The 13,032-nt window shown below is 47.8% G+C and overlaps 1 protein-coding gene across 6 annotated transcripts in view; it reads left to right on the top strand.

The window, feature by feature from the left end:
* Positions 1–13,032, top strand: part of SLC4A11 (solute carrier family 4 member 11) — a 144,419-nt gene that overhangs the window by 45,307 nt on the left and 86,080 nt on the right. Inside the window, exon 1 of one of the 6 annotated variants that reach the window (XM_083833300.1) lies at positions 2,206–2,613. The exons of 2 other annotated variants lie outside the window; for them this stretch is intronic. In XM_083833300.1, coding sequence (XP_083689426.1) covers positions 2,388–2,613 — 226 coding nt within the window. In that variant the 5' untranslated portion in view covers positions 2,206–2,387. Of the gene's footprint in view, positions 1–2,205; positions 2,614–3,586; positions 3,740–4,681; positions 5,049–13,032 lie in introns of those variants that run through there. 3 more of the 6 variants (XM_083833301.1, XM_083833304.1, XM_083833305.1) reach the window with 3 other exon arrangements.

The following is a 13,032-nucleotide window of genomic DNA, read 5'->3' as shown; positions in this document are numbered from 1 at the left end:
TGGTAAAGCTGCAGGGAATCAGTCGAGGCTGTAAATAGTCCTTAAAGCAAGCTTCATGTTTCTGTTGAGTCAATGGGGAGACGAGAGGGCTTTAAAAACAAAGGAATCCAAACCAGAAGCATTGTGTTGTCTCAAAAGTAGGCTTTGGTGGAAAAGTTTGATATTTTTTTGCTAACGGGAGCTTGAGCTTAGCTGTGAAGTTTGATTTTAGTCCTGAGTTATCAGATTTTTTGGTGGGTGCCCTGTTGCTTGCCTGGTTGACCCGATGTAACACAAACCTCAAACCTTGTCCTTGCGGAAGTGTGGTGATGCTTTGTGTGTGCGCTTCATGCCTCAAGACAGGTGTGAAATCAAAACGAAGGGGAAAGCTGTTTTTCTCTGGTTATTCCAATGTTGTGCTGTGATTTAGGTGTCCCTAGGAAGCCCCAGTGGTTGCAATCCAAAAGCTTTCTATTTCTGCACCTTGGGTGACACTTCAGCTACCAAGAATCCCCCTTGTGCAAAACCACCTCTTAGAAAAACCTCTTAGAAAAGTCCTATTTCTGTCTGTAGGGCTTCTCTGGAAGTAAACAGCTCCGGGACGCCTTAATGACTTGTCATCGTGAAGCTGTCATCCACCCTCTAAACGCACAAACTGCTGCCAAGTGCTCCAGCAGATATCCAGCATGTGTTAAATCCAAGCTACCTTTGCGGCTGCTGCTAGAAGCAGCTGGGGTGCGGTGTGATGCCATTGCTGCTGGGGTTAGGGAGTGTGCTGTGAGGGATGAACCACACTAAGGGTGAAAATCAGGAGTGCTGAGCCTGTTCCTCCAAGCTCATCCAGGTCTGAGCGGTGTTTTGTGACCCTGAGGTCTGCAAAGCAGCTCCTTCAGGAGTTAGCGCTGGGACCTGGTGAAATGGGATTTTTTAATTTATTTTTTCTTAGCGCGATAGAACTTTCTAAATACGATCTAGCATAAGCTCCCTGTAAAGCCTTGTCACCGAGCATGGTGCCATGCTGGCCCGGGAGCAGAGCGCTGCAGGCTTCGGCATCTGTCGGTGCTGGCTTTGATATCAAAGCGCTTAGCTGTCACTTGTAACTTCATGGGTTTTTCTGTTCCCCCTTTCTAAATTCATCCTTGGCTCTGACTTGCAATTAAATAAAGGCTGTATGAAGGGCTTCAATCTAATTCTGCCTGCCTGTTACTGAAGAAGGGTCTGCTGGACGGACCGGTGGGAGCTGTGCCTTGGGTAGGACACCAAGGGAACAGAGGCCACTTTGATTTATTATAGATGCTGTGCAGAGAAACTGCAAGAAGGGGGGGGATAAAAGCATAAAAACATGACATAAGCCACTGGATGGGGTAACACTGATGCTCTTTATATTGGGGCAGGAGCTTTCTTCCCTGTGGGTGTTTTTTTTGGCTGCTCAGGTTTGGGGGACCTGATGCAAATTGCAGCAGAGGGGCTCCCAGGGCTGGAGCTGTGCACCTCTGTGGCTGTTCCATGGTGGGAAGGGTAGGGGCTAGGGAAAATTAACAAATTTTAAGCTGGTGGAGGGAAGATCTCAGCTGGGCAGCTTTTGTTTTGAGATGCTGCGAACAGCGAAGGTGATGGGGTGGGTTATTGGGGGTGCTACACACTGGTGAGGGCGGAGGAGTGGAAAGGAGGGGCTGAAGCTGAGAAGCCCACCAAGATTTGGGGGGGCTCTAAAAATGGGGTGGTGGTGAGGGGGGAGGCAGTGCACATAAGATTTGGTTGGATGTGCGTTGGTGTGCTCTCCCCTCTGGACTTCTTGGTGTCGGGGCAGGTGCTGGCACCCCACAGCAGTGGGGGCTGCTGCTTGGGCTCACCCCCAGGGGGAAAAAATCACCAAACCCACCCCATGGGGTGCTGTGTCAGGCTTATTCTTCATCTCACCCGCTGCCATCTCCTTCTCCAGGAGTTAAATGCCTCCTCTCCCTGCTCCGAGCCTAATTGCGTCCCCAGGGTTTAGCACGCGTGTGTTTGTTTTATTCAACGCGCTGGCTGTTCCCACCGGAACAGGCAGATTTTTTTTTTAGGGATTGGGATTTTTTTGCTTATTGTGCACAACAAGCTACAGCCCAAGATATTCATTGGGGGTGGGGGGGGGGTGGAGGGAAGGAATTGTAGTAATGCCAATACTTCTTGAATATTATAAACCTGGCTTATCAGCCCGACGCAGGGCTGGAATTTGTCTCTTCCTGTGCTGCATCTCTGCTTTCTGAGAGACGCGTTTAAATACGGGCTGGAGACGCAGCCTTTCCAGTGTGCTCTGCTAGGCTGTGACAGCAGGAACGGAGCTTCTTGAGAGGCTCTCCTCTTTTTCTTCTGGCATTAATTCCTCTCCGTAAAGGAACTTCTCGGGGAGAAGGCTCTGAGACTGCATGTCCCAACAGTACCAGCTGCAGGAGGTGAAGGGAGACGCGGTTTGCTTTGTACCTGGCTCTCCTCTCTTCTCCGTCCTCATGGAGCCAGCTTCTTTCTGCTACCCCCGGCTCACCTTCCTCCGCTCGCCCTACGGCCAGTTTGGGGCGAGCGCTGACTCTTCGCAGGATTTGGCCCCGTGGCCGCAGCGCCTGGTGACCCAGAGATGGACCGGGGCAGTGGACGGTGCGTGAAGGGCTTGGGAACCAGAGGAGGGTGGTGTGGGGAAGCTGAGAAGCCCACCACGATTTAGGGGGGGCTCTAAAAATGAGGGTGGTGAGGAGGGAGGCAGCACATGTAGGATTTGGAGGATGTGTTGATGGGGTTGTGTTGGTGCGCTCTGTTTGCTGGGCTTCTCCTGGTGGTGCTCGCTCGGCTGCTGTCACCTCCACCAGGGAGCAGCTCCGGTCCCTGCTGCACCCTTGTCCCGGCAGGCTGGCCAGGGGTGCTGATAAACAACCTCAGTGCAGAAAAAAAATTAAAAATAGAAAGCAATCATAGCCAGCCTTTTGTTTCATAAGCTTGTTTGCTCGCTGAAATGAATCGGGCAGCGTTTGAAACCTGAAATACCTGCTGGAGGCTAGGCGGGCTCGTCTCACCTTTAGGACTGCGATGCTTTAAGCTCTGGCTTCTTAAACTGTTAGTGAAGGTATCAGGTGTGGGGACAGGTGATTAAGCTCTTTTATTGCAAATTTTTTTTGTTACAAGAAAGTGCATTAGGTGTATTAGCTTGGTTCAGAACTGTACATGTTGCATTATTGTGAATAATCTATATGGGGAACTCAGAAAATCCTGCTGTGTTAGGAGCTGAGACCACTTTAACTGTTGATCCTGAGGGTTTATGTTCTGCAAAAACTTTCCTGGGGAAAGTATCGCTCGGATATCACCCAGATCGCTCTGAGATGAGGTCCTGAGCAGCCTGGTGCAGCTTTGAAGGTAGCATTGCTTGGAGCAAGCAGCTGGGCTGGGGACCTCTTGGGTCTCTTCCACCCTCAAATCCAACTTCCCTTACATCTTAATAATGAGCTGACCGCGATGCTCCTTACCTGGAGAACCTTGTCAGGTGGCATGCAAAAAAAAAAATAAAGAAATAAAAATGGAGGAGTCTGGATGAGCAGTCTCAGCAGAGAGAATGCGTGGGAGGTGTTTAAAAACATGCACTGCCTGTGGTTTTGTGCAGCGGAAACAAGTCTGTAGCAGGGACGGAGGACGGGCGATGTGGCTCTGAATCCCGCTGCGGAAAGTGATGCCTCTTCCCCAGCTGTGCCCTGTCTCGCCTTGCTTCGCACTGGGAAGGGTTTGCTGCCTCCTGGTAAATATGTGATCGCTGGGAATTTTTATTTAAATCATGCTAATCAGAGTTGCTGTAAGGGATTCGGAGATGGAAGTGACCCAGGCGTGCCAGTGTTTGGAGAACTTGCTGTTTATTTTTTTAGGGCTCTGCCTTTTCTAAGGTTGGCTTGATGTTGCTTTAGGGAGTTGATTTATTCCCCCCCTCTTTTTCCTTTTTTTGGCCAGAATAGACCATTCCCCTGTGGGCTTTAAGTATCCAGCTGGGGGAGACTTGGCTTATTGTTATGAAAATGTTGAATTGTGAGGAAAGTGAAGCAGTAGAATAGACTGGAGAGGGGGGGGAGAGGTGGTGGCATCTTCCCTCCAAAGCTTTTTAGGCACTGCTCAGCTGAATGCTGGGCTGACAGGCTCGGGTATAAACCTCCTCGGATGAGGTGAGGTCTCTCCAGCTCTATCTTCTGCAACTTGCTGTTACAGACTCACTGCCCTGGTTCTCATTCCCTAATGAAGGCTCCTCGTTTGCAGGCATACAGAAGCATTAACCCTTGCCTGTGCTGGTGAGCTGTTATGCTGGATAGCTTGGGGGGGTAAGAAACCCATTGGAGCCCAGCTGTGCAGTCGGGCATGCAGCGTGGTCAGAGCACAGCAGCTATGTCTTTAAGAGATTTCCTATATCTACCTCTCGGCAGCATTTTTCCCCCCACCACTTCATCCTGCATCTTCGCATCCTCTTGTTTCCCCTGCGCTGCTGTCTGTAAGGTGCAGTATCTTCTGTCTTCTCCCTTCGCTTGAGCCTGGTTGCCACAAAGCCTCACTTAAGGAGGCGCATGGGCTTTCTCTGCACAGCATCCAGCAAAAAGCACCGGCTCCGGAGCGCAGGCTGGCTTTAATCCTTGGCTTTCCTCCTTGCTCCCAGAGGCGAACAGCTCAGAGAGGCGGCGGATCGGGGTGGCTGGAGGAGGAAAACCGAAGCCCAGCGTGGCTGCGGTGGCATGAAGTGAAGGTGTGAAGTTAGCGGCTTGCCGGCATCTCCACCCTGCTCGGGGAGCAGGGCTCGGAGGTGCCCGGCTGGGAGCTAATGGGTCGCCCTCTCACTCCACCCATCTGCCGCTCGCCAATTGGAAGTGAGGGAGAAAGATGCTCCGGATGGATTAATATTGGAGCCGTTGAACAAGCACGAGCCATTGCTGCCTCGGCCACCTGAGCAAGTGGGGTGTGGGATCGAGATTTGGGATCGAGCGTGGTGCTGGCTCGGGGGGGAGAGCAGCGAGGAGAGGAGCGGGGGCTGTTTGAGTGTGAACAGCATCTCTGCTGCAGAAGTAGTGCAGGTAAGTTGTGGTCTGAACGAACGCTGAAGCCTTGCTGCTGCTGGGTGATGCGTTTGGACAGGAAATCCAGAAAAGCAGCCCTGCCAGCTCTTTAATTATTTAATTTGCTAAAGTAAGGCAGTACTTGATGTATTTTCAACGGGCTTTGCTGCTTGGTGATGCTATCTGTTGCCAGTGCTGGATATCCTTATTGCTGTGCTTAAGGATGAGGAATACCTTTTGAATTCAGTTTACATTAACCAGAGCGCTGCCTTCCAGGGTTTGAGTTCAGTTTCAAGATATGCATGGGGAGATGAGTGAAGATATCTTACCTGTTCTTTTTTTCCTCTGAAATTAATGCTAAAACATCCGAACAGCCTGTCAGAAGGGCTTTACATACTGATGGCTCACGTGGGGAAAGTGCAGCGCTGAGTGAAAACAACGTGCATGTATGTAATCTGTCTGAAATGCTAGCAAGCATCGTCCCTGTTGTTGTAGCCATGGAAGCTGTGTAGACGAACCGTAAACAGTGTCCTACTGAATAACACCCTACGTGCATTGTCAGTCGGCAATGATTTCATCTCTGGACCAGTGTGTCTTTATTTTGGGTTGATAATACAGGGCAAAAACCAAGCTGGTGCTGCTGGATTCCCCCTGCTCATGTTTGCTGTTTTGTGGCTCTTTGATATAGAAACTGTACGGGGTGATTCGTGCCATCCTACCAAGCCTGTTGTGATTTGAAATCCCTGCCTCTGTGGAGAGGGCTGAGGCTGCAGAGGGCAGCTCTACCACCTTTTCTATATCCCTTAGGCTGTTTCTGCTTTTAATCCTGGAGGTTTTTACTTTCAGCATCTTGTCTGGCACCACAACTGAAAATACTGAACTTTTTGGTGACCAGGTGGCTGATCACTGCTCTGCTTCTGTGTCTTTCCGTGTACAAGCACAGACCTCGGTTTTGATCCTGTGGCTTTGAGGTGGAGAGGGTCTCTTGTCCTGTCCAGGTATCCTTTGGGTGCTGGAGGTGGGAAGAGGTGCAGGATTAACTTTGGTACAAAGCACTATTTTCTATCTTGGTGGCAATGAGATGGAAGATAAAAACTTTGTGGTAATGCACGTTGTGTTCCAAAACATGATCCTGGTCCCCTGGGGGGATGCTGCACCTGCTCCTGGAGCAGCTCTTCCACCTGAGGAAGGTGGAACCGGAGGTGTCTGTAGTTACTTGTTTACATCTTGTAGCTGCTGAATTGTTGCGGTATTTAATGCAGACGAAATATTGCAGGAAAACGTCTCTGTTCCTCTGAATAGCTCTGAGCAGGTGAAATTTTATGGGCTCTTAACCAAGTCTGTGTTTTATGTGGTACTGCTGTGGGTACGTGGCAGGTGGTGGCCTCTGGAAGGAGCCTGTCCAGGGAAAGCATTTCAGCAAAAACGTCAAAAACACCTTTTTTTCAACCCATATCTAGCCCTGAACAAGACTTGAGGCTGTTGCTGTATCTCCTCTGATTAAGAGCTATGAGATTCTTCTGATAGGGCCCTGTAAGCGAAAGAGCTGTCTGGAAAGCTGTCAGTAAGAGTTAAAGCTTTCTAAATTATTTAAATGCTTCAGGAAAAGTGTACTGAAGCCTCCACTGCTCTGTCCTTGGGTCTTTGCCAACTTGTGGGATCTCCGGAGGTATTTGCTTTCACTCCTCTCCCTGTGTAGCACTCCTGCAAGAAATCCTTGCGAGTCTTTAAATCATTGTTCTAGAGGGCCCAGCAAAACAAAACCTTGGAGGGGGAAAAAAATGATAATAGCCCAAATTCTTCATCTGGCAGCCAAATCCCAAAGTGTCCTTGTTCCCTGGCTCCTCGGCTTGTCCTGCTCACCTGCTAAATGCTGGCCAAGAAACCTGGCTGAGGAGGGGGAAGAGATCCCATCAGCAAAGCAGCTGCAGGGCTCTCAGTTTACGGGGTTGTTTGCTCTTGCAGCTCACCTCTGGGAGGCACCCTTGGATATTGATTGCTTGGGGTGGGTTAAATTGTGATGAGCCAACCTGGACAGCCTGGTGCTGCTGGTAAATCCAAGCACCACTGACACCAACCTTGTGCTTTTTGGGGGGAGGAGGTCTCATAGCTGTCACTGCTGCAGCCGGCAATTTTTCTGATTAGGTGGCTTTATTGCCATGGGTGCTCTGGAGGAAGCTGGGGAGGGGATGAAGAGGGGAATTTTTCAGTGCAGCGAGGAAAATGCTTTGCTTTGAAAGCAGACTTGTCTGATCCCCAAGCTCGTGTGTGGGTGTGTGTTTGCCTGGGAGTGAGCAGGCAGGAGGGATGCTTCCTGCTCTATCCTTTCAATATCATGTTTTCTATTTCCACAGCCAGCAACTGTGAAAATGAATCCTGAGGTTTTGTTTACTGGAGCGACTGCAGTATGATTTAAGACCACCTCACACCACTTTCTGTATCAGAAGAATGTCCAGCTCCTTGCATATAACCCCTGACTAGGTGCTTTAGTGCTCCCTGAGCTGTGAAGCCGTAAAGTCCTTTCCTGTCTGGATCAGGACCAGCATCCTGGGGTGGCTGTCCTGTGCTGGGCACTGCAGCTAGACCCAAAATACTCCCGCACCATGGGTTAGTCTGGATGTCAGAGGGCTGGTGGTGTCCTCCAAAACCCAATGAAATTGTTTTCTAAGGGGATTTAGAGCTATTAGCTCAGGTAATATAAACCTCATGGACTGTATGGAGTTTGAGGGGTGTAGGACTCATGTAGGGAAGCAAAGAGGAGGGTGCAAATCCTTTAGGGATGCTTCTTTTTGGGATGAGTGGTGCATCTACATACTTCTGTGACAAGAGGAGTATATTAAACATCTGTGCTTTTTTAAAGTGCCCCTGACTGGCTATGTGTATGCATAGGGAAACCAAAGTGGCTGTCCTTGCAGGTCCAAATTTCTTGGCTCGAGAAGCAATTGGCCAGTAGATCAGGCTGCTTAAGAACAGCATCCTCCTTGGTGCCTGCTCTGACCAACATTGTCTTTTAAAAGCTTACCAAGGTTTGGAGTATATGTAAATAGCTCTGGGTAATGGTTGTCTTCTAGACTGTCTTCAAGAGTTCAAGTTGACTTCTTGTAGGTATTTGCATGCAGATGCTGTGCTGAACAACCTGCTTAGGTAAAAGTCTCCAAAGAAAACCCCTGCTCTGTTGCCAAGCCATGCCAACTCCTGCCATACCATACCAGCACCTGCTTTAAACCTCTGGGTGTGCCGTGTGGGGTGAAGTCCCCCAGACTGGGTGTGCTTGGTGTGTTGTGGCCATTCTGCAGCACCCAGTTGTGCTCTGGGGCTCTGCTTTGCCCTTCTCCCTGCTGATGCCACCAAGACAAGTAGAGGACCAGGAGAGGAGGGGCAGGGCACCTGCATGTCATCTTCTAGAAGGGTTTATCCCTGTCAGTCTCTGCTTGGGATGAGATGCTGATGGGTGCATCTGCAGCGAAGAAGCATGCATGGTGCTTGCAGTGGAAGGGAAGCTGTAAAGAGGTCTTTAGTTGATTTTTGGCTTCCATCCCTTCAAGGTAAAACACCCTAGAAGGCAGTCAAGTGTTGATATTGCCCATTTGATGAATCACAATGTCTTTTTACCCCTATTAAGTGTTTTCTATTATGCTGTCCTGTGTTTTTATTGTGGCAAACCAGTGCTTTCTGGGGAGAGGTCTGTGTTTGGGCTTGTCACAGGCAGTGGTGCTCCTATGCTGTACTTACCAGCTGCTTTCCTGCCCAAGTATTAACAAGCATGCCTTACTCATCTTACAGTCCCTTGAATTATGGTGATTAGCTCTGAAACCCAGACTTGTGTGTTGTGTTTTTTCTGGCCTTTGTCACACCTCTCAGGTGTAGAGAAAACAGGTAAAATTTCAAGCTTTTGTCCTGTATGTTGATCATTATTCTTGGAAAAGCAGCATATTGGCATGTTTCTTGTCTCTGTCTGCCAATGAGATGAGTTCTCACCAGCCTTTCCCAGCTGAGGTATTAAGGGCTGTGGGAAGGGATCAGCTACTTAATGTGTAGATAGAAATGAGAAGTGGTAACTTCAGGCAAAACAGCTTTTCACATGCTGCTGTCCATCCGTTCTTGCTGACTTGAATGGCTTTAAATAACCTGCAGCAGATGTCTCCACCGGGAGACCTCGCTGCTTGGTTCTCCCACAAAAACTGCGAAGATCTTGTTCTGTAAGCATGAGTGATGCTATGCAGGGGAATCCTGCATTATTGATACCTTGGAGTGTGATCAGGGTCGCAGCCTGTTGAGCTGGTTTTCTATTCCTCTGCAGTGATGCAGTTGGGTTACAAAAGGAGTTTGAAGCTTCCTCTTCCTCCAGCTGTTGTTGAAGGTCTCTGCATGCAGCTAGAGCTCAGACTCTCAGTTGCAGGTTCCTTTCACTCGATGCTCTCCATAATTAAAAGAAGTCCCCTCCTGAAGGTTTCTCTTCAGATATTCCTTTTTTTCTGACATCTGTTTAGTTTTCTGCTGATGTTGGGTGGAGGAGGGAAGCAGTGTAACTTGGTTAGTAGGCAGGTGAAGCAAATGCTCTCCCTCTGCCCCAAATCCCATAAACCCTGTGAACCTTCATGCAGCTCCCTGGTTACCTGTGAAGCTGCAGCTGTCTTGTGGTGTTAAAACATGGTGAGGTGTAGAGAATCAAAGAATAATGCTTGAGCTCACAGTTGATATCAAAATATGAGGTTTGGTTTGCTGGAGCCCTGGTTGGGGTAGCTTTGTATTGTCAGAATTAGGTAACACTGTACATGTCTAAATTAAAGCTTAGACTTGTCCTCAGATCTCAGTTATAGGTAGGGAACCAACTGCAAACTTCCTCATCATGCAGGGGAGCTGGCTCAACTATTTAGTAGTGGTAATGGATGCTTTTAGCCAAACACCTTCATGGAAGGAAGCCTGAAGTGGCCAATGACCTTCTCAAAGCTAAAGCCCTGCATGTCTTCTGGAAAGAGCATTTATTTCCAGGTAAATGTGATGTTTAGGGTGGGTGTCATGCTGAGAATTGGTAATTCCTCCTGGGAGAAAATTGGGAAAGTCTGAAGGTTTTTCAGCTGACCCTTTAAGCGAGAAGTTAAAACAAAAACTGAAGTGATTTGCTTTTCTTTGAAATCTTCAAGGCAAGAGATACACGTACTAATGAGTTTCAGAAATGTCCAAAGAGCAGCAGCAAAATAGTATTGGAAGACGGCTTGAAAGTGGTGGGAACTGGGGTATTGGAGCACACCCTGGGTTGAAGGGTGTTGAAGGGACCTAGGACTTTCTCATCAGTACTTACCGGGTAACTAAATACTCCAGATAGGTTGTGCATGCTACTTGTGTTGACAGACCTAAGAGGTGCCATCATTAAAAGGCTCAAAAGTGATTTTTTTGGTTACTGTTTAAGAATCGTGTTGCTTCAAAATGAGTTCCGGTTAAATACCAAGACACCAGGATGTGGAGAGCTTTACTGGAGGGAAATCATAAATGCTGAAGTCTGTAGTCAAAATTCCCATGCTACCAACTTGTTAGAAAGCTACAATTTGCTTCAATAGAAGGCTTGAGCTGCAGAGCTGTTTACTTGGAAGACGCCAGCAGCAGAACATTTTAATCGAGTTATCGAAGTATCCAGAGAATGTGTTTTTATTTATAATCTACTAGTATTGCAAGGCTCAAGAGAGCTTATTACTAACCTTAAAACAAGAGAGTTAAAACGGGTTATTAGGAGATCTGAGATGCATCCCCTGCAGGAATTTAATAATGGAGGATGGCATGGCAGGGTTTTGTCTGTTCTTTTTGTTGTTAAATGCAAATGTAAAAATGGTAAGAATGTAAGAAATCAGGAAGTGCATCCACTTTTTGTCTGATGCTTCCCCCTGTGGATCCCTTGAGTCCTAAGACTGAGCACCTTAAGCTACAGCAAACTCGAATGTCCTACCAGTTAAAAGTACTGAGCTTCATATACCTCCCCCCAGTGGCTCTTTCCATGTGATTACAGTGGCTTCGAGTCAAAGGGCAGTTGGCCTCCTTTTGAAATCTAAGCTGTATCCCAGAGTCTAGAAAAATAAGCTTTGCTTTCCACTTTGCAGCACTTCAGTGAATTTTGCCTTTAAATTCAGTGCTCACAAAGAGATGAGAAAACAAGCTTTCATGTGAAGGAGAAACTATGTGGTGGCACCCTTAATGCCTGTCCAATTTATTTAATGGACGTCTTTGTAGGGAGTAAGGTGGGGTGGCAGAAATTTATCAGAGTAAATTAACTCTTAAAAATACTTAAGTTATCAAAAGAGCTATACCCCGAGCTTATGGGCAGATAGGAGGTGGCATCTTTGTTCTACCTTTGGATAAGAAAAGCAATTGAAGAGTGTGGCTGTCCTTGTAGGTGCTGGATGAAAAAGCAGAGCCTGGAGAGCGAAGACGTAGCTCTCTCCATCAGGTATTGAAGGCATGAGAGGCAATTTGCTGTGGTGTGTATCTTAGCTCCTCAGGGTAATCTGTTCCAGCTTTGTCTATAGAAGCCTGTTCTTATGTCTTGCTGAAATTGCTTGGTTTGGATTTTAATTGCTGAAATCTAAACAAAAAAAAACAAACCTGGGGGAAAGAAACTATTGGTATGGTTTTGGATCTGATGGAAGTGACATGGGGAGAAAAATCCTGCCCTGCAATGACAAAGTGCTCACCAGCATGTAGGTCTGTTCCTCCAGCCTGCAAAGGTGCAGGGGCTGATTATACTTCATGGAAACAAGTCTGCAACTCCAGGCACACCCTGGAGCATTTTAAAATTGATCTCTAATGTACCTGAAGACTTGTCCTAGGCCAGGCTTCCCTAAGCTAAGCAAATGAATTAATTACTGCAGTGTTTCATAACTATCTCATGGATGGGCTTTTGAATTTTAAGGACTGGAGGTGAGATGGGGAGAAATGCTGTTTTGTCTCAGGCTTTGGGTACGTACCTTATTGCTAGAGAAAAGATAACTGCTGTGTTGTCCGTTCTGTGCGACTGAAACCCATTACTCCAGTCTTCAGGAAAACACGGCTAAGGAGCCAAAACCTCATTAAAATCCCATAAGCCTTGTGGAAGGAGAAGCACTGGAGCTTGCTGGCATGTTTGCTTTGCTGACTGCTGCTGAGCATCTACTGGAGTACAGTCTAGCTGGTGTTGCTCTTAGTATGCTGTAAATATAAGCTAGGCTTGCTTGTGCCAAATAGCTTGGAGAAATATGGGGTTGAAAGGGGAAGGTGATGTATGAGGAGAGTTGTCCTCCTCTCCCTGAAATGTCTCCTTTATTCTGTGTGGTTAAATTGGATGGATCTGGGGATGGCTCTTGCTTTCTATAGATCTTCTGAGATGCAGATGGTGTAGCCCCCAATTTACCCTTCCTACCTCTACATCTGTGAGCGTGTTGACCTTTAAGATAGTTCCATAGCTCCATGTGTGTCTGTTTACACTTGTGTAAACACCCCATTGCCTTTTACCTCTTGGGCACATTCCCTACCATTCTTGATGTCAATGTGCGTAGCCCCTTCCGTGGGGGTTGCAGCAACTTCTGAAAAGGCTCCACCACCACTGTTTTGAAGCCCAAATCCCGTTGGCACTCTGGGACGATATTACGTAGGGAGAAGGCAAATTACCAGGGCTGAACTTTAGCCAGGACATAGTAGGGTGAACGCCCGACTTTTTTTCCCCAAATGTGCCATTGCATCTTTAATTATAAGGTTAAGACCTTTATTTTATGACTCATCTGAAAAAAACAGCACCTCAAAATAATTGCCTGAGCATGTTGCCTAGGGGACTACTGCTCGTTTGTGACTCAGAGGAGCGAGTGCCACCTAATGAAATGGCACTGATGCTGTAACACTCAAACCTTGCTCTTTTCATGCCTAGTCCAAGCAGTGACCTGGCCAGTCTCCTGTGAAGGCACCAGGTCAACCCAGGCAATGCTGCAGTTAGGTGTTTCTGATGAAGAAAGCACTGGGCACTATGTGACCTGTAGAAATA

The sequence above is a fragment of the Anser anser genome (assembly GCF_964211835.1).
Source record: "Anser anser genome assembly, chromosome: 4".
Lineage (NCBI taxonomy): Eukaryota > Metazoa > Chordata > Aves > Anseriformes > Anatidae > Anser > Anser anser.
Note: the sequence above shows the minus strand (reverse complement) of the source record. Positions and strands in the feature narration are given on the sequence as shown.